This window comes from Eulemur rufifrons, chromosome 15 (assembly GCF_041146395.1).
Source record: "Eulemur rufifrons isolate Redbay chromosome 15, OSU_ERuf_1, whole genome shotgun sequence".
NCBI lineage: Eukaryota > Metazoa > Chordata > Mammalia > Primates > Lemuridae > Eulemur > Eulemur rufifrons.
Window position 1 is genome coordinate 98522705 of NC_090997.1, and position 20518 is coordinate 98543222.

The following is a 20518-nucleotide window of genomic DNA, read 5'->3' on the forward strand; positions in this document are numbered from 1 at the left end:
TCGATTCCTTACCTTTGCCTCTTAGTGATCTTGGTCAAATTATTTAACGCCTAGAGGCGAAAGTTCCCTTTTCCATAAAGCAGGGATGATTATGCAAGCTATGAGGGTTCGTACCAGCATTCAGAACATATTAAACCCTTTCCCCTCCATGTGTCCATCTACTTCGGATATCAAAATTTTTATAATTTCTGTAAATTAGGAAATTTACACCTACTAATACTATACAACTTTTTTTTCCTGCAAGTTTCTGTAAAGTTGTTAGCTAAAATCTTACCAGGTTTGTTGTAAATAATCGTATGAATTAAGGAAAATTCCAGCAGTGATTGGTTTAATTTTACTTGTAGGCTCAAGGACAACTTATATTGTAGCTTTAAGACATAAACTTACAGAAGTGAACTCTCACAAAGGGCGACACCCCTAGTTGAAGTAGAATAGTCACATATTTATGAGGGTGGAGAAAGCACCTATTTAAGTGAGGGGAAAAAGTGTGCGGTTTAAGCCTATTCATTTTTTAACTTGAACAGTGTATAATGAAGAAATATTTTTTGCCAAGAATAACTTGGTACAATTACCATGGTATATTTTGGTCACAGAATGTGATTGAGGTTTAGGAGTACGATGTCTGCTTCTGATTGCCCGAAGCATGTGCCTTACACACACACATCCCCTTCCCCGTGGTCATGGAGCAGCCGTGTGGCCGCAGCCTGACGTCCCAGTGCGTGAGCTCCGGTCGGAGACCTTGTGCAGAGCCTGGCAGGCGCTGACCCTGCCCACGCTTTGTGGAATGGCCGGAGCTCACAAAGTTTCAAAAAGAGAAGTTATTTAAAAGTCACACTAACAATTTTAAACCTACAAAATTACAAGTTACAAAAGAGAGTTAGTTATTTAAAAGTTTTGCTAACAGCTTTGAATCTTTGGTTCTGGTGGTCACCAAAACAGCACAAGGTCTGTAGAGACTGGGATGCTTGAACACATATTGGCTCAGACTTGAAGTAGACGTGAGAGAAAGAACAGAGTGGGACTGAATATTTGATGTGTGTGTGTGTGTGTGTGTGTGTGTGTATTTTCTTTCTTTTCCTTTTTTTTTTTTTTTAACTATCCTTGAAAGAGCCTGGGTGAAAATGTGGGTGAAATGCATTTTGATAATTTCCAAAAGAAAAATAAGGAAAACATTTTATCTTTACCAGGATTATTTCATTATAGACCAAATTGATTCTGTAATTTTGCTTGAAAAGGTTTTTTTTTTAAGTCCCTGAAATATTTTCAGTTTCTTTGATGGCTCAGATATAGCCAGGCCATTGAATTTACTTGACATTCCAAAAACATACCAGTAATATTTGTGGGATTGTTGATCTCACCACCTCTCTCATAAACTCAGCGCTGTTAAACTTGTAATATTCTCTTATTGATTCTCCAAATGTGGCATGTTTGTAATCTCCTTCCCTGCGCACAAGCTGCTGAGCCCCTCTGGGGGAGGGATGGTGCCATCTCTCACATTGGATTCTCTCCTAGGAGGGGCTCCAAACACTGATGCTGAATTCTTGAGGGCAACTTTTTTATTTCACTTCAGTCCTCCAAGTGTCTGTGAACACTTTCAACATTTTCCTCCTTTGCCAACGCTGCCTCTCTCACTGACCTTTGAGCTGTTGGCTCCTGGGGGCTCCTTCCCCAGAGGTTGTCCCAAAGTGTCCCTAGGTGGTGTTTCACCCTGTAGCGATTCTGGAGACAGTGGGGTTGGTGGGTGCGTGAGGGCTGGTGGGAAGATGCATGCCCCTCCTCCACACTGCCTTCCCCCCTGACCTCCCTCCCTCCCCTCCTCCTCCCTCCTCCTCCTCCCCTCCCCCTCCTCCCCTCCCCCCCTCCTCCTCCTCCTCCTTTTCCTCCTCCTCCTCCTCCTCTTCCAAACTTTGTCCCTGACACACTTCAGGCCCTGCAGTCCTTATCAGCACTTTATTCCCCCTTTATGCACTTGCAGAGTCAGTCCTTTATGGATTCTGCTAGTGGTTGTGGGTACCAGGTCTTTGGAGCTGCTGGTTCCTGTTCCCTGGAATTCCCTTCTTCCCTTTCTTCACCTGACAGTCCCACTCATCCCTCTAGATGCACTTCTTCAGCCGTCTTCCTTATGGGGTGATTCCTAACTTTTCTAGGAGGAATTTGAGTGTCCAGTGGAAGTTTCTCTTAATTTGTAGGATGCATGAGGTTGGGGACCATGGGCCTAACTTCTAGTGTCCAGAACTGCACATCCCTAGTGGACAGTCCTTTTTTATCTGGCTCTTCCTATCTCTATTTGAAGTGTTTGCCTTGGACAATGACTTTTTTTTTTTTTTTTTTGAGACAGAGTCTCACTTTGTTGCCCAGGCTAGAGTGAGTGCCGTGGTGTCAGCCTAGCTCACAGCAACCTCAAACTCCTGGGCTCAAGCGATCCTCCTGCCTCAGCCTCCCGAGTAGCTGGGACTACAGGCATGCGCCACTATGCCCGGCTAATTTTTCTATATATATATTTTTAGTTGTCCATATAATTTCTTTCTATTTTTAGTAGAGACAGGGTCTCGCTCTTGCTCAGGCTGGGACAATGACTTTTTAAAAAATGTTTTGAGACTCTAGAGTTTGGTTGTCCTTGGGTCTTATTAGAACAGATGTGGCATTCTGACGAAACCACTTGAGGTTTTATAATTCATTGTTTTTAAAAACATTTTTTTTTGACCACAATCAAGAAGATGTAATTTTACTTCACAACCCAGTATATGGGCAAACACACAAACATACACAAGAATTTAGTTTCATAAAACAATGTTTACCCGTACTGGCATACATTCTGGTATTTTCTGTTCTGTTTATTGCATTCTGTCCGCCATTCTGTTATGTTCCATTCTATTAATTTTAAAAAATTGGTATCAATTCATTAAGCGAATTTTACAGCTCAACAATGGGCCATGACCCATAGTTTGATCAGCCTGCAGCAAAGCAGTGTTGGAGATGTTAGGACGTTTATAAAACAGGTGTGAGTGCCCAGACCCTGCTTGTGATAAATTGACTCACTAAGGTGATGAACTGGACAAAAAGCTGGGCTGTTGTCTCTGTGGAATGTGTTCCCTTCCCCCTGTTGAACACCAGCCGTGCCTGTCAACTGAGACCCTGCTCCCAGGGCATTCCTTGCTGCAGATGGGCTCATCCATTCATCTGTTAATATGCATTTGGAAGGAGTCCTGCTGAATTGAAAGAGGACCAAGGGCCCGACAATGGAAGCTTAGCGTTTGAGGCCCTTCTCAGCAGCTTGCTTTCTGCCCACTTTGTTTGTAAGGATTACCCTTCCTAAGCATTATTCCTGCGGAGACCAGATGTTCCTTTTGCCTGCCTCTTTGTACAAATTGGGTTCAAGTCTTATGATTAGCAATGAGCTCCTTCAAGGCTCGGTATTCAGTTCGTGCATGCTGAGTGTCGTTCATTGATGCAAGATGAGAGAAACAGATCCTGGCAATATTTACAGAGTTTACTAGTGAGTCTGGATCTTTGAGAGTTGAATGCTTTTGTTTTAGATTTTTAGGCACATTTGTCCTTGTATGTTAACAGTTTTAGTGACACAGGCAGTGGTAAAACTTCAGGGCAGGGTTTCTCAGCCTTGGCACCATTGACATATTGGACCCAATAATTATTTGTTGTGGGAGCTGTCTGGTGTGTTGTAGGATGTTTAGCAGCATCCCTGGCCCTAACCCACTAGATGCCAGTGGCAGACTCCAGTTGTGACAACCAAAAATATCTCCAGACCTGCCAAATACCCTCTGGGGGGCAAAATTGCCCTAGTTGAGAATGATTGCTTTAGGGCAATACCAGTTGTTCAGTGAATGTTTGGGTTATTTTTCTTACATTTTCTAACATATCTAATGCAAGTGCATGGCTTGTGTCATTGTTTTTCTTGACGTTTGACAGATTGCTTGCAAATTAGGTAATTTTATATGCTGTAATAATTTGGGGAATTGATCAAAATCAGACAAATGCTAACAGTAGGACATAGGGTATTTCAAATATATATAAGTAACATTTAATTTAGTAATTAATAAGTAATGAAAGATCTGAAACGACACTGCTAAAATAAGATCTGATATCATAATATATGAAATTAGGTTTATAACTAAAAATGAATAGTAGTACTCTGTATGTGTGTTTCATTTCACAGTTTTTTAGGAGGTTTCACATACATTTCCATACTAGATTCTCAATCTGTGAGGTAGGTAGGGCAGATGTATTTTTATCCTCAAGTTGCAAATGAGGAAAATCAAATCCAGAAAATGTAAGCGATTTGCCCAGAGTCTCCTGTGCTGTTAAGCGACAGAAGCAGGCTGTAGCCCAGGTCCTCTGACACAGACCAGACCAGAACCCTGAGACCTGTCTCCTTAATGATTAAAGCTCCCCCCTCCCCACCTCAAGTAAAGGGAACCCAATGGATTGCTGTTAAGGTTACTGCTGGCTGGTGCATATCTCTGTCTGAAGTATTTGCCTTGGACAATGATGAGGGTCCTAGTTTAGTGTAAAGATCTCTCTGGAATGACGTGAAGCGTGTTGGTGTCTCCTGGTGGTAGAACTTGAGCTTCCTCTGACTGTCTCACCCAGCCATAAATCTGCTTCTGTGTGGCAGCCCTGAGCACCCCCGCCCCCTTGCAGGCCTGTCACAGCCCTATCTGCCCGCCCCGGGGGTTTCCTCTTGTTCTCCTTCAGTTGTTCCATCTGGGCGGCTGGCTCTGGGCCTCAGCCTGGGGTCAAAGCAGAGGCGGAGGATTCTAGTTTTCTTTGCTCTAAGCGCTATACTGCGTGGAAATGGGGACTCTGGGACTCTGACGCCTCCGTGCAAGCCCAGGCTCAAGGCAAATGAAGCAAAGGTAACTCTTGAATTTGCTCCTGAGAGATTTTTTTGCTGGGGTTCCGTTGGGACAGTGGTTGTTGGGACTGTGGTGACATATTTGTGAAATTCTGCCACATTGCTGGACGTATCTGGTGTGCTTATTGATGACAATTAAAAAAAAAAAACTTCCATTTTTGTTTGTGATTTTTAGCTTAAAAAGCTACAGAGAACATTGATGTGAAATGGGGATTAGAAGGGAATGCAGAATGAAAGGAATTTTTTTTAAGGTTCACGGACATGGAATTGTGGTCAATTTTTTCAAATTCCAATATTTCATTATAATTGTCCAGCAAATAAAAAGGTATATACACAGCATACAATGTTTGCTAACTATGCACAATCTTAGTGCCATACCATTCCAGAGTGACTTCATTTAAAATACCTCTCTGCCAGCTCTGGGTCTCAACGCCCATTAGTATGCTTCGTGTGTGTGATCGCAGGTTGGTTTCCTCATACGTGTTATTGCAGGTTAGCATACTTTAATGTGTATTATTGTAGGTTACTATACCTAATATGTACTTTTGCTATTTATAGATGCCAGGCCCTTTTTTACTACTTGTTTTCTTTTTTTTTTAAGAGTTCCCAGGAAACTGCTCCTTTAAAAAAAAAATTTCAGCCCCTTTTCTTTTAACAAAAAAAGTTTTTACTTGATTACCACAAAATTCCCCTAGTAAAGGAGTCAGGCAGCCAGAGGTTGCTGAAAATTTGACCTGCATATTCTCTTGCTTCCAGACAAAAATCATAGCTGAAGCATGACAGATAAATATCTGTTCAATTTGTCAAACTCTGGAGGGACAATAATTACATAGTTCCCCTCTGAGATTACCCTTCTGTCAATAAATTTCTCATAAATATTGGACCAATTCTTCCTGCTACAGTTTAAGGCTGCCTACCCCCCCTCCCCCTGCATTGAGTAGACATGAGGAACAGCTGGTCAGCATCGTGCCTGTGTGAAAATGCACATTGTTTTCACTCTGTCCCTCCCTGCCGGCTCTTCCCTAGGCTGTACTGGCTTAATTATGAACCATGTCCTTGTGGGTTTATAAACGTCAGTCTTTCAACCATTCCCAGCAGGGAGGATTCCTGCCCTTGGTCTGGGTCCAAATCCACCTTCTAACCTGTGAAGTTGCTTTCATTCAATTCAACAGGTGTTTATTGAACGCTTACTATTAGCCCCCATGTTCAGGCCTTGAGTGGCAGTGACTAGTAAAGGATGGGGTCTCATGCTGTGTGCTTTGAAATATCCCAAGAAATAAGAAATTACACTATTGAACTGCAAAAGTAGTAAGATGAGTTTAGGTCATAACCTGCTGCTAGGGCATAAACTGCCCCCTCGGAGCTGTTCTGTGGCTTGGAGTCACAGCCTTTGTGTGTCTGTGAGCGGCTGACACGGACGGGCTCGCCGTAGCAGCTCTGGAGAGCTTGGCGCTTGTGCTGTGTGTGCTGTAGCTCGGGACGGCAGACAACGACAACGGGAGGCAGCCAGGAGACTTCCAGCTTCAGGGGCATCACTGCACCTTGGTCTGAACAAAAGTAAACAAACACAAAGGCTCCCTCTGATCAAGTCATTGTGAAGGTCTAAGCTGCAACAGCCAGGAGCTTCTCTGGCCACTCTTAGGTCCCTAAATTAAAAAATGAAGGGGTAGCTGAGAAAGATCAATGGCTCAGGTTTTGAACTTTTAAAAGGTGGGGATTCTTGTGGTCCAGCTGTGGTGTCAGAGATGGGGCCAGTTTTTAGGTGAGTCAACTGGTGGCTGTCCCTTTTTCAGATGTGTGGGAGAAAACCTCTGAAAGGCAAACGCCAGTTGCCTGTAGCAGGCCCCGTTTCAGGCTTCATTAATTCGATGCTGGCCTTGGTGTTGATAGACTTCAATGAGCTATTAGATTTCCTGCTGATGGCTAAGTGAAAAATCTATTCAATGTTTCTTTTTTTAAATTTAAAATGTATTTGTGTGGATAGACCCAGGCAGGAGACTTGTCTTTGGCCTTATTAGAGGAACTTAGGTCCAGTGTCATTGCATCCCCTCTCATTAACTTTATCTATACTTATTTATTTATTGGTTGACAGAGTCTTGCTCTGCTGCCCCAGCTGGAGTACAGTGGTGTGATCACAGCTCACTGTAGCCTCAAACTCCTGGGCTCAAACGAGCCTCCTGCTTCAGCCTCCCAAGTAGCTGGGACTACAGGTGTGCACCATCATGCCCAGCTAATTTTTAATTTTTTTGTAGAGACAGGGTCTCAATATGTTGCCCAGGCTGGTCTTGAACTCCTGGGCTTAAGGAATTGGATCTCCTGCATCAGCCTCCTGAAGTGCTGGGGTTGCAGATGTGAGCTGCCGCATGCCAGCTGCCTCTCCTTGACTTTAAAAATCACTGTTCCACCCTCCAAAGAAGCTAATAATAGCCAATAAGCACATGAAAAGATGCTAATCACTGATCATTAGAGAAATGCAAATGAAAACCATAATGAGATGCCACCTCTGTCCATTAGGATGGCTACTGTCAAAAACCCAGACAGTAACAAGTGTGAGTGAGGATGTGGAAGAACTGGAACCCTGGTGCACAGATGGTGGGCATGTAAAATGGTGCAGCTGCTGTGGAAAACAGCATGAAGGTTCCTCAGAGAATTAAAAATAGAATAACCTGGTCATCCTGCATTTCCACTTCTGGGTATATACCCCAAAAGAAAGCAGGGTCTTGAAGAGAGATTTAAACACCTGTGTTCATAGCAGCATTATTCACAATAGCTGAGAGGTAGAAGCAGCCCAAGTGTCTATGGATAAACGTTTATACATTTAATGGAATGTCATTCAGCCTTAACAAGGAAGGAAATTCTGACACCTGCTACCACATGGATGAACCTTGAAGACATTATGCTCAGTGAAATAAGTCAGTTGCAAAAAGACAAATACTTCTGCTTATGTGAGGTACCTAGAATTTTCAGATTCATGGAGACAGGAAGTAGAATGGTGGTTGCCAGGGGCTGTGGGGTGTAGGGAGTTTCTGTTTAATGGGTACAGAGTGTCAGTTCTGCAAAACGAAGTTCTGGAAATGGATGTTGGCCATGGTTGCAAAACAGTGTTGATGTACTTAACACTGCTGAACATACTCTTAAAAATGGTTAAGATGGAAAATTTTGCTATGCATGTTTTACCACAATTACGAATAAAATCTGTAAAAGGAGGTGAATAGTCACCGTCGAACCTTCACTGCTGTGCTGTGTCTGCGGCTTTGTGTCCCGCACTATGTGTGGACACTGGCAGCCACCCCATCTTGGCCGTCCCCTCCCCCCCTAGAAAACCCTGCCTTATCCCTGAGAGGTGGCCTCTTGCCCCTGAGAACATTTATGGGGTCAACCTCTAAAATGTAAGTTGTTTTAGTGAAGGACTAGTCACTGTGATTTTACATTTTGGGTTTTGCTTTTACTGCTTAGCCAACTAGAGAACAGTGGACGGCTTTGGTCTGGTCAGGAGGATGCTCCTGCACTCCTGTCAGTGCAGTGAGTCAGAGAGTTGTTTTCCTGGCAGTGGTGACAGACGAGCCATGCATGACTCACCGGCACTCTCCCCTGCTCTCCCCTGAAACAAAGGCACGCATTTGACTGCAGGCCGTGTTGAGCTGGTGGCCTTTACGAGATTGGGTGGGCAGTTCTGGCTTCCATCACATCTTCTAAACAACCCTGATGAACCACGCAGTTCACAGACATTTCATTTATTATTTTGACAGTGATTCTGGACACCAGTTACTTCTTTAGGTAATTTACGTTAAACCTCCCTTTTCACTTAGGGAGTGTGATGTCACATGCTTGACGGACTTTTCTGATATTTCTGTTTTTTTCAGGATCATTTCATGGACTCACTGTCCGTGTGTGTTAAATGTGCTGCCTCCCTCCCAAGACCATGTAAAGCCTACTGACCGTTTGGCTCCTCAGAGCGAGAACCAGACCGCAGGTAAACCCAGCTCACGTGCGTTGGGGTTCACGTCACATTGCGTAACTGTGATTAAGATAATGAGCAAAGGTTTAATTATTTGGTCCAGTGGTTTTGGTTTTAAAATATTTGATAACTGCCACCAGAGAAAAGTCAATCCATTTGACTTCTGTTTTATGGCTACACGTTCTTAGATGTAAAAGGATTACAATAAAAATCCTACTAAATATATTTCAAAGCAGCAGTGGAAGACCATCACCTCCCCACTTGCCTAAAATGCTGGTTAGAAGGAAAAACCAAGGGAGAGGTTTGGATCGAGTTTCACTTTGAGTTTGGCTTTAGTGATTCTTTGAGCAAATTGGGATTTTAAAGGGAAGTAAAAGGGTCTGTTAATTTTTTCTGATGCCACATTCTAACAAGTCACCTTCAAACTTTTTTCTATCATTATGTTCTAAAGTGAGGATGCCTGAGTCTTTAGAAAAGCTCTAGAGGTTAAAAATATTAAAATATTTTTCTGTCCCAAACCCCCGCTATTTTTCATCTCAGCCTTGTTTTCGAGGACTCCTAGTCCTTTTCTTTTGTGGTATCCCTGAAGCTCCAGCAGAGCCTGGTGCCCAGAATCATGGTTATTACAAATGTGGTGGTTTTTGAGCAAAAATCTCTTATATTATGGTGAAGTGTTAGCTCTACCAGTAATTTACGTATAATGAAAATGTATCTCTCTAATCACTAAAATCTGTGTATTTGGACTGACAAAGATATTTTCCAGTTATTCTGTTCAAGAATCATTAGTTCAAAACCTCCCAACACCAACCCTGAAGGAGATCTCTTCCTTAAGCTGATTTTTATGCCTGTTCAATTTCTAAATTAACATTGTACAACTAATAACATATTTAAAATAACTAGCACATGAGTGTGCAATATTGTCTGTCTGGCTAACAAGCAGCCTTGCACAGTAAGGAGAGCCAATTCAATAATTCTTGTCCCTACTCCCATGAGATGTGCCAGGCACCGAAAGAAGTTGCTTGTTTCCTGTGTAATGTGTAGGACTTTTTTTTTTTTTTTTTAGAAAGTTCTGTCATAATGGAATGTAATTTAGGTCATGGGTCTTACTGATGCAACTGTTCTTAATTTAGGTTAAAATGGGGAACTCCGAGAGTCAGTACACCCTTCAAGGATCTAAAAATCATAGCAATACTATTACTGGTGCTAAGCAAAAGCCTTGCTCCCTGAAAATACGTGGCATTCATGCAAAAGATGAGAAGTCGTTGCATGGGTGGAGTCACGGCAGCAGCGGGGCAGGATACAAGTCCAGGTCCCTGGCCCGAAGCTGCCTTTCTCACTTTAAGAGTAATCAGCCTTATGCGTCCAGGCTCGGTGGGCCCACGTGCAAAGTCTCCAAAGGCGTTGCTCACTCTAAGCACAGGACAAACGCCCCAGGAAAGGATTTCCAGGGCAACAATGCTGCTTTCTCTCCCGAGAATGGCTTCCACTATGTTGGCCACCAGCCCGCAGATCACCACATCACCTCCAGAGACTGCAACGGCCACCTTCTCAACTGCTATGGGAGAAACGAGAGCGTCGCCTCCACGCCGCCGGGCGAGGACCGCAAGAGCCCCCGGGTGCTCATCCGGACGCTGGGGAAGTTGGACGGGTGTTTGAGGGTCGAGTTTCACAACGGTGGCAGCCACGGCAAAGTGCCTGCGGAGGCCTCCGGCGGGCCGGTGCAGCTGCTGCGCTACTCGCCCACGCTGGCACCCGGGGCCTCCCCCGTGCCCGAAGCCAGGAGGGCTTCTGGCGCCGATTCCCCGCCCAGCCGCCGCCCCTCGCCCACGGACTCCCGCCTGCGCTCCAGCAAGGGCAGCTCCCTGAGCTCCGAGTCATCCTGGTACGACTCCCCGTGGGGCAACGCCGGGGAGCTGAGCGAGGTGGAGGGCTCCTTCCTGGCCCCCGGCATGCCTGACCCCGGCCTCCACGCCAGCTTCCCACCTGGTGACGCCAAAAAGCCTTTCAACCAAAGCTCTTCCCTGTCCTCCCTCCGGGAACTGTACAAAGACGCCAACCTGGGGAGCCTGTCCCCCTCGGGTATCCGCCTGTCTGATGAGTACGTGGGCGCGCACGCCAGCCTCAGCACCCGCGTCTCCTTTGCCTCGGACATCGACGTGCCCTCCCGAGTGGCGCACAGGGACCCCGCCCAGTACAGCTCCTTCACCCTCCCCTGTCGCAAGCCCAAAGCCTTAACGGAGGATAGTGCCAAGAAGGACACCCTCAAAGCCAGGATGCGACGGATCAGCGACTGGACCGGCAGCCTCTCTAGGAAGAAGAGGAAACTGCAGGTGAGCACACCTTAGCGCAGGGGGAGGATCCCCTTGGCTTCCCCGTCTGTAGGACGGGAAGGTCATCAGAGCGTTGTCGGGAGGCTTAAATGAGCAGGTGAAAGTGAAGAGTGTAGCGTAAGTCGTGGCGCATCTCGTTTTCAGGTGTGGGTTTTTTTTTCCTTTTGCTTCAGATGTGCGTTTTCACTCTTAGCACACAACTTCAGTCTTCCCGTGTCTCGGCTTGGGCCGCACACAAAACGCCATGGACATTTATTTCTCACAGTTCTGGAGGCCCGGAAGACGGAGGTCAGGGTGCCAGGGTGGTTGGATGCTGGGCAAGGCTCTCTCCCCGGCTGCAGACGGCTGCCTTCTCACTGTGTCCTCACATGGCAGAGCGAGAGGAGCTCTGGGCTCTCTTGCTTTTCTTATAGAGACCCTAATCCCATCCTGGGGGCCCCACCCTCATGACCTCATCTAAACTGATTAGCTCCTAAAGGTAATCACGTTGAGGATTAAGGCTTCAACATGTCGATTTTAGGGGACACATGTTCAGTCCACAGCACCCTGATTTTGAGCTTGCCTCTGTACTACTGGGTGAGCTCCACAGGCCTAATCTTAAGACCTGACCAAACTGTTCTTAGAAAGTACAGAGTTGGAGAGAATTCCTGAAAGAATTGGTTATCTGAGAATTTGGCTAGATCTCATTTTTAAAGTCCAAAAAAAAAAAAAAATGAGATCGTTGTTATTTTTGGGTGAGTAGGCTTCCTGAACTTTCTATTACTTTGAGGAAATTAAAATTTCTATGCTTAAGTTGGTACCTCAAAAAAAAAAGTTGACAATATATCTATGTGTGTGATCTTACAACCTCCTCATGGGGATAACTCATGGAATTTTGAAAACATCTTGTACCTAAGTACATGTACTAGAGAAAACTTAATGCTATTAAAATAAGAATCATGATGGTAATAGTAACAATACTATGAAGTTTTAATGGGAGAACAAAGTAGCTTTGTCACCAGGAAGAAAAGTAATAGATTGCCTTTTTAAGTAATTAATGGCAATTGCTAGGTTTTCAGGTTATTGTTGTTGTTTTGTTGGTTTTTACTTGTGATTATTTATAAAGGGCAGAAGGTTTTTTTTTGTTCACTCAGTATAAGTCATAGAATTAAGGGAATTTGAGTGGACAATTAGTCTCTGGCAGAATTGCATTTTAATCATCCTAGATAGACATAAAATTATAAATTTATAGAGCTTTAGGGGTGGAAAATAGTATAACTTCACTGAGTAGATTGTTTCAGATTCACGAGGTTTGACACTAGTTAATTTTCTTCTTATGTGCAATTTTCTTCTTATGTGACTGTCCCTCCCGGATTGTCCTTGGGTGCCCTTTCTCCTTTACTCAGAGATGAAGAGCAGATGCTCCCCATCTTGTTTACAGGACCTCTTCCTATCCCCGAGTACAGTAATTTACTCACTCCTTCGTTGTCACTTCTGCAGACTAAACCACTGAATAGCAGAGATCTGACCTTTGTCTTCCAGCTCCCATTTCCCAAACAGCTGAGAACAATTGAGCACAGTGGGAGAAATCGCTCCTGCCCGTGCTGGGGCTGCAGTCCCACGCAGACAACTTTCACCTCTCCTCAGTTCACGTGTACAGTGGCGACCTGTGTTCATTCAGCTGTCGTCGACTGTGTCCCCTAACTGATACTGCACAGAGCCGGTCAGTCCACACCTCTCATTTGTGCTGAGTGTGCTTCTATCTTATTGTGGCCTGGCTCACCCGGAGCTCTCCTGGATCTCATTCCATTTCAGTTTCCATTCAGTCTAGAAGCAGACCATTTCGTGCTGTGTACCGACCACTCTCTGTCCCGTGTAGGCCCTCACGACCCCTCCTGCCCGTAGGAGCTGAGCCTCCCTCAGTTCCTCCGAAAACCTAACTCTGAATTACTTGTGTGCCCATAGAGTTCACAAAACAAGCTGGTTAGAATCAAAGAATCAGAATTTTAAAGCTTAGAAAGGACTCCCCCTCGTTTTAAAGATGAGGAAACTGAGGTTTAAGGAGCTTGAGGGGTTTTCCCGAAGACATGTGGCTAGTTGGTGGAGAAGCGGGGCCAAGCCATCTCTGCAGAAGCTCAGGCACATGCATTTGCCACCCTGCCACGTGGCCACGGCGCTGTTGGAAGCTACAGCTAACTACTTTGAGGCTGTTGCATAGTAAGATAACCAACTGTTTTGGATTTTTAATAAGTGGCCTATGAAAGCTGATTTTCTAGTTTTGCTTGTGTTCCCACCATTGATGATCTATAAATGTGAACAAGATGAACTTTTTTGGCAAGTATGCCACTTCTGTTGGCCGTGCCTTTGTTTTCCTTTCACAATTTAAGGTGAAGATCAAGTTTAGATACTTAAAAAATGTAATCATTGCACGGGAGCAAAGTTTGTGACAATGTACTATGATAAGGCACCAAACCAATACATACTCACTCTCAGACACACAAACTTCTTTATGTCAGCAGGGCAATGTTCAGAAACACTTACCGTGATGGACAGTCTTATTTGTTTTTACTTTTTAAAAAAAGTGATATAAAAAGAGCAGCCTTATTTTTTTTTTTTTTTGATAGGGCTTTATAGCCACCCTGGTGAGTTAGAGCCTGAAAACAGATTAATCCATGGGAAAACATGTGCAACTGAAAAAGAATATCACACTAATTACACATAAAAAGAGAGAGAGAGAGAGAGAGAGAGAAAACATGCACTAGGGAGGAATATGTGTTTGATGTAGATAAACTCTTCCTACTGACTTTAGGTTAGTAGTAACTTTGTACTGACAGTGAGACTTTGTTTCTGTCCTGGTTAAATTTTCAGTTCTGTCAGTCAGGGTAGGCTAGGTTATTGCTGGGATAACAAAAACTCCTCAAATCTCTGAGGTTAGCACAGCCAACGTTTATTGCTCACTGATGCTTCAGGTTCATCCCCAGCCAGTCATCAGCTGGTGACTCAGGTGTAGATTGTTTCCTGGGACCCCAGGTTGACAGAACAGCTACTGTCTGGAGCATCGAAAGCGCTGCAGTGGAGGGAAAAAGAAAATACTTGGCAGTGACACATTTGCTTTTTGCTCACATTTATTGGACGAAGCAAGGCACATGGCCATGCCTGACCTCAAGAGAGGGAGGGGATGGGAAATGGTCCTGCCACGTGCCCTCTTGGCTATTGTGCCCTGGTCTGAAAATCACCTTAGTCCTTATGATTATCCTACTGGGAGGAAATGGAAATCATTTGTATGGAAATCATATGCATTGTGTACGTTCATTTAACACCCATAACATAGTGACTAGGAATCTAGCGGAACCTATTTAAAGACATTTTGTTTGTTTATTTATTTTTAACATGCCCTTTCTTATTAGCCTGAAAATTAGTCAGCGGCTATTAGGATTCTAGACAGAAAGCTTTAGACATTTATGAGACTGGGAAAGGTCATGCCTGTGTATAAGAATTGCTATAAGTACTGAAATGCATTATTTTCCCATTTCTCAAGGAAGAAAAGTCTTGTTTTGCTACAGTTGGACATTTAAAAGTCAGCACTACAACTTGCAGTCTCTCTCTCACGAGAAATGATGCCAAGAGTGTTTGTAGGTCACGTTTAACGTTGGTGCGTACGTGCCCTTCTCTGGAGAGCTTGGCTTGTTTCGAAGCACCCCATTATGGCCCTTGCATCCCAGTGTTTTGGGGCTGTGAGTCAGAGAGTCATAGTCATAGCTGAAATAATGTTAATACCAGCTAAATGAGAAGTATTCCTTCATCTCCTAGGAGTTTTTGAAGAGCAACAAAGTGACAATAAAAAAAAAAAAAACCTTGAAGTATTTCGAAAGTTTCCTGTCTAAGTGACTCACAGCAGCTGGGTTATTTGCTCTAGTCTGCGTACGCATCAGTGTATAAATAAATATGACTGCAGCATGTAGTGTAAACACAGTGGAAAATAATATTTTCCCTAGTAATATCTGTTTGGGGCTCAGTTGTTCATCGCTCCTGGGTATTTGGAAGCACCCTTCAGTCATATGATGATTTTCCTGCAAAAGGCAGCAAGCAATTGCTACTTGATTTCTGGATGAAATTTCTGAAAAGAAAACCTGTCTATGCAGTACAGTATTCAAAATAAGGCCTTTAGTCGCCGGTCCTTGACCCAGTTTTCCCTCATTTTTATTTTAATGCATAAGGAAATATGACTGAAAGCCCACTGGCGGCCGATTAGACGTGAGTGTGCTCAGCACCTGTCCGCAGTTACCTTAGTCCAGGCTCTGCATGTGGAGTGTCAGTCCCTTTTGAGTCGGAAGTTAAGCTGGCTTTCTGCTGAAAAATCTAGTTACTGCTGTTTACCAGTGAATAGCCTGTATGCAAAGTATTTTTCTTGAGTGACTGTATTTCTGACCCAGATGTTAGAAGCATCTTTTTCTAATTTTGTGCATGGCCAGCTTGATGTTCAGTGCGGCCTGCCTTGTGGGGAGCAGCAGTTATTGCATAAGTATGAATTGTATTTAGCGCTGCCTGTGTTGGGTTTGGGTTGGGATAAATATTAAAGTTAAGACTCAGGTCTTTGGTACCCCCAGTGCCTGGAATAAAAGAGATACTCAAATGAAAGGATGCGAATGAATGCGTAAGTGTATTCTTTTCATGTAAGAAATTCTCAAATTAAGTAAAAAATATTAATTATGGGAAAAAAAAAACCCTACAGTTACTATCCAGTATTCTTCATGGATAAGGAATCCTTAGGTTCCTGGTTTTAACTCTATGAACCAGGAAAATAAGATGAAGGAGATCCTGAAGTCTAGAAGTCTAGACCTGGGCACTTGGCCGGAAGCTGGGGACAGTGTTTACCATGGCGAGAGGAAGAGTTGTTCTTGGGTCTTACATAACAACATCAAATCCCTCCCCTCCGTGGAACTACCAGTTTTCTACCGTAGCTTTCAAATTATCCAGGAGGAAGATAGATCGCATGAACACAAATTCTTTCCTGGAAGACATTGATTTACAGTTAGCAAAGAAAAAAGAAATACCATTCTAGTAATATTCACTAGTGTGTTTTAGACATATTAGTTTATTTCTTGATGCTAAGCACAAGTTAGATTAAGGAGAGTCATTGGTATTTTATTTATTATTGTAAGCATTGACTCCACTGGATAGAAATTGGGCTGGGTAACACTATTTCTGATTCTTTCTGGTTTGGGGACTTTGTGATTAAAAATGTATTTTTGTTACAAGACTCTTGCTTTGCAGCGCCACTATCAGCAACTGCCAACAGTCTTACACTTATGCTGTGTTGAGGCAGGGGTGCTTTGGATATCCGTGACCTCTAATGGTGGTCATTTGTGCTGCTCACAGGAGCCGAGGTCCAAGGAGGGCAGTGACTACTTCGACAGCCGCTCTGATGGACTGAATACGGATGTCCAGGTGCCCTCCCAGACATCTGCTTTGCTGTGGTCAGGGGGCTCAGCTCAGATCCTGTCTCAGAGAAGTGAATCCACTCACGCGATTGGCAGCGATCCCCTCCGACAGAACATTTACGAGAATTTCATGCGAGAGTTGGAAATGAGCAGGACTAACACGGAGAACATAGAGACATCTACAGACACCGCGGAGTCCAGCAGCGAGTCGCTCAGCTCGCTGGAGCAACTGGACCTACTCTTTGAGAAGGAACAGGGAGTGGTCCGGAAAGCCGGGTGGCTCTTCTTCAAACCCCTCGTCACTTTGCAGAAGGAAAGGAAGCTGGAACTGGTGGCTCGAAGAAAGTGGAAACAGTACTGGGTGACACTTAAAGGTAAGTGAGTTTTCAGCATGCCGAGGGCCACAGGTAATCATTTCTGCCACCCGTACTCTTTCTAGGGGCCGCCATCGAGTCCAGCATTGGTTTGAGTTAACACAAAACAGCATCTTATTCAAATGTATTCTTCAGTCTAATAAATAATGATTAAGAGTTATTAGTAATGGTTGTTATTTTATAGGTATTCCTGTACCATTCTTTGATACTTTTCCTGCCTCTGGGGGAAGGAAAAAATCTAAATAAATAACCAAAGGTAGTTTAGTTATTTGGAATGTAGATCCTGAATTTCACGTTTTGCACTTGTTCAGAACTCCAAGGAGGTATCTTTTCCAGCTTGTGCAAGTAAGACCATCATCTGGGTTATTTGATTTGTGTCCTCCCACCTTTGTGAAAGAAGAAAGTCTGTTATCAGCACCACCAAGTGCAGCTTTTTTTTTTTTTAACATAAAGGAAATAGAAGTAAGAATTTGACTTGTTAAGATGACAAAAGTTTCTCACTAGCATTGCCATTTAAAAGTTATAATTGCCTTGCACATTGTGGATGTGTAGATTTGAAGAAATCTAAACACCTTGTGAGGAAGCAAGAAGCTTTAAGTGAATACAGTGCTGATGTAGACAGATGCAGACAGGAAGAGCAGCCACACAGCCCCTGGCATTTCTGCACAGCCCTCCTGTGACTTGTCAGAGGAGCTGAAGGTGGTGTTCAAAAGTTAGACCTCATTATCAGGTGACACCCTTCCCTATCGTGGGAGAAAGCGGAACTGTGAATCACATCCGCACAGGGTATGTGCGAAGTGCCTGGAGTCCTGTGAATTACCCCTTTCTAGCTTTCCTTGGCCCCATATTTAAAAATTGGAGCCCCACTCCCCCAACCTTGGAGGGCAGGTGTCGTTTCTTGGTTGTCCATAAGCCCCTCGGGTAAAGGTGCACCTGTAAAGGCTTTTTGTCTCTAAGTAACATTCCCTAGCAAACAGGGGAGAGGAGTTATAAAACCCAAGGACCCAACATCCTGCAAATACTGCTGTCCTCTTTTCCAACTCTGGATTTGGGTCCTTGTGTGCATCGTGGCTGAAGAAGGCAAAGAACTTACCCAGTTTTTGCATAATTGAAAGGCAGATTCCCATACTGAATGACAGGAAAGATTTGGAAAGTTGAAATGATGGGTTGAATCTAGAAAAATAAAATTGTGAAGGGATAAGAAAGTTCTGCTTTAAAGTTTAAAAGTCCAATTGCTACCCAAGGACACAGGAGGGAGATGTGGCTATGAAGTATTATAAATGAAAAAGATTTGGGGGTTTGCTTTGCAGGCCATTCAGAATGCGTTTCCAAGGTGATGTGGCTGTGTAAAAGTACATGTGATTTACAAGAGCAAATGTGATCTTCAGCTACATCATTAGAGATGTCATGTCTCTTGCAAAGGAGGCGACAGTCTCTCTTTCCTGTGCTCTGGTTAGAATGGGCCATTTCTCTTCTTGTGGGCACAAATGGCAGGAGACTTGTTAGGAAATGAGAAATTGATTCTCAGAAAGGGTCTACCTGGAGTATCCCTAGCTGGAGAGGAGAGTTAACCTGCTCCCCCAAGGGGGTGGGCACCTGGAATTGTTAGTGAATCTTGGTCTGAATCTGCCTCCTACTCACGTGACTTTTGGAATGGATGCACTTTACTCCATAATGTGTCATATAGCTACTTTTTTTAACATAAAAATTTGTTTCTTAAAATTGATGCTTTGGGAATTTCTTCCCTGCTATTTGTGGATTTGCAAACCCCCAGTGTACATTCCCACAGTGGTGGGGGGCTGGTGATGGGGCACGTGTGTGTGACAATACACCACCTTGAGAGGGAGGACCATGGGTGACATCAAAGGGATTTGGCCCCGTGCCATCAGAAGGATGGCATAAGGATCTAGGGATGTTTAGCCTGGAGAAATAAGAACGGGGTGAGACTGACCAGCAGTGTGTAGAAGAGATATTGAACTTATCCTGGGTCTTCCCAGAGGTTAGGATAGGACCCATAGATGGAAGACCAGCTGATTCTGAATGAATGTAAACAATGACAGCTAGAGCCATGGGAAGGACAGCACCTTCCTGATTTCCGTGCTGCTGACATCATTTGTACAGAACTAGATTGTTGGAGACTTCGTCGGGGGAATTCAGGCCGAAAGGTCTCCCGGTTCCTATATTCCATCCCAGAAGGGAGACCAGGAACTGCTGGCTCCTGACCTCAGGGGTGAGATGGGCCTGACTTGTCTTTGACCATTGCTAGATCTGCCGTCCTGCCTGTGCCCTGCTCTCGTGGTGTTTGCTTGTAAAACACTTCAAGATCCATGGATAAAGGGTGCTTTGTAGTATAAATGTTATCAAGCACACACTCCTTCCTTTCCTTCGCAGCCAAGGCAAGGCGTGCGATAAAGATGTTTTTCCCCAGCATAACCTTTTCCATGTGGCTTTCTACACCTCTTTCCTCTGGGAACTCGGTGTATTAAGTTCCAATTTCTTGGCTTAGAATCCAAGTTGTAATGTTTGGACTTAACTTTTAGGCTTAATCTAATTAATAGTTAAAACCACATGTGTGTACACATACACACATATTTAAGCAGAATTTTTAAATTATCTATGTATCAAAGTATCTATGTAAATAAATTGGAAACAGTTTTCTGGAGCGAGCAGTTATTAGCAAACCACCTGGTTACCTGCCTCCATTAGATGCATAGGTTTGCTGGTGACACAAATGCTTTTTAGGGTTTGGAGGATGTAATAAATATTTAACAAGGGTAATTCTGCTTTCCATCTGTCTTTTCCAAGGAGTGGAATTGTGTGCAGTTCGCCGGGGACTTTCTGGGCTGAGTACTTGGCAAGGTCAATAAAGATATCCCTCAAAATGCACAGCAGACTGACCGATGGGCAGGGTCAGGAAAGGAGTTATTGAAATAATTTTAGGGTGCTGGTGATTGTGTCCCAAGATAGGCCGGCAGCAGGGAGTGGAGGTTGAGAGGGTGTCAAAGGAAAGGTGGATTTGAGGAAAGACCAAGACTAATTGTTCTCCTCCCACTGGTAATATTTCTACTAATATGGTCCCTTCTGTTCTTATACTACCATTGCTGTACCAATCTGTTTTCTCTTTCTGCTACCATGGCAAGAATTCCCATTGTCAACCCTCCAGGCATCACCAATGCCAGGAGGGGACTGCGCCAGGTGTGGGTTCTGAGGCTTCATTATGGGGGGACAGCCCCTTTCCATCAGCCCAGGGGCCCCCTGAGAGATGCAGAGTTAAACTTGGAGTTTAATAGAGTGTAATAGAGTTAAGATTGATTTCCTGATCTTTAAATTCGATAGCCACAAAATTCTGCATATTGTTCTACCTCCTGGCCTGGCTTTAAAATGAAGTGTCCTGTTTTGATTTCACGCTTGCAAATGAGACCTGTAGTCTGTTGTGGATGGGCTGTTAGGTTTGGCAACATCTTGGGGGCTGCCCAGGGTTTGTGTTCATTTCCTCTAGATGTTGGGAGTGTGACGTTAGGGAAACCGGGAAGTAAACATTAGCCCGTTGGAAAGAATTTGGA

At 44.1% G+C, this 20518-nt stretch overlaps 1 protein-coding gene across 1 annotated transcript in view; it reads left to right on the plus strand.

Moving 5' to 3' along the window:
• Positions 1–20518, plus strand: part of LOC138395858 (rho guanine nucleotide exchange factor TIAM2-like) — a 415009-nt gene that overhangs the window by 302307 nt on the left and 92184 nt on the right. The window contains 2 exon segments of the mRNA XM_069488873.1: positions 9962–11161; positions 16520–16955. Of these exon segments, the coding sequence (XP_069344974.1) occupies positions 9962–11161; positions 16520–16955 (1636 nt within the window).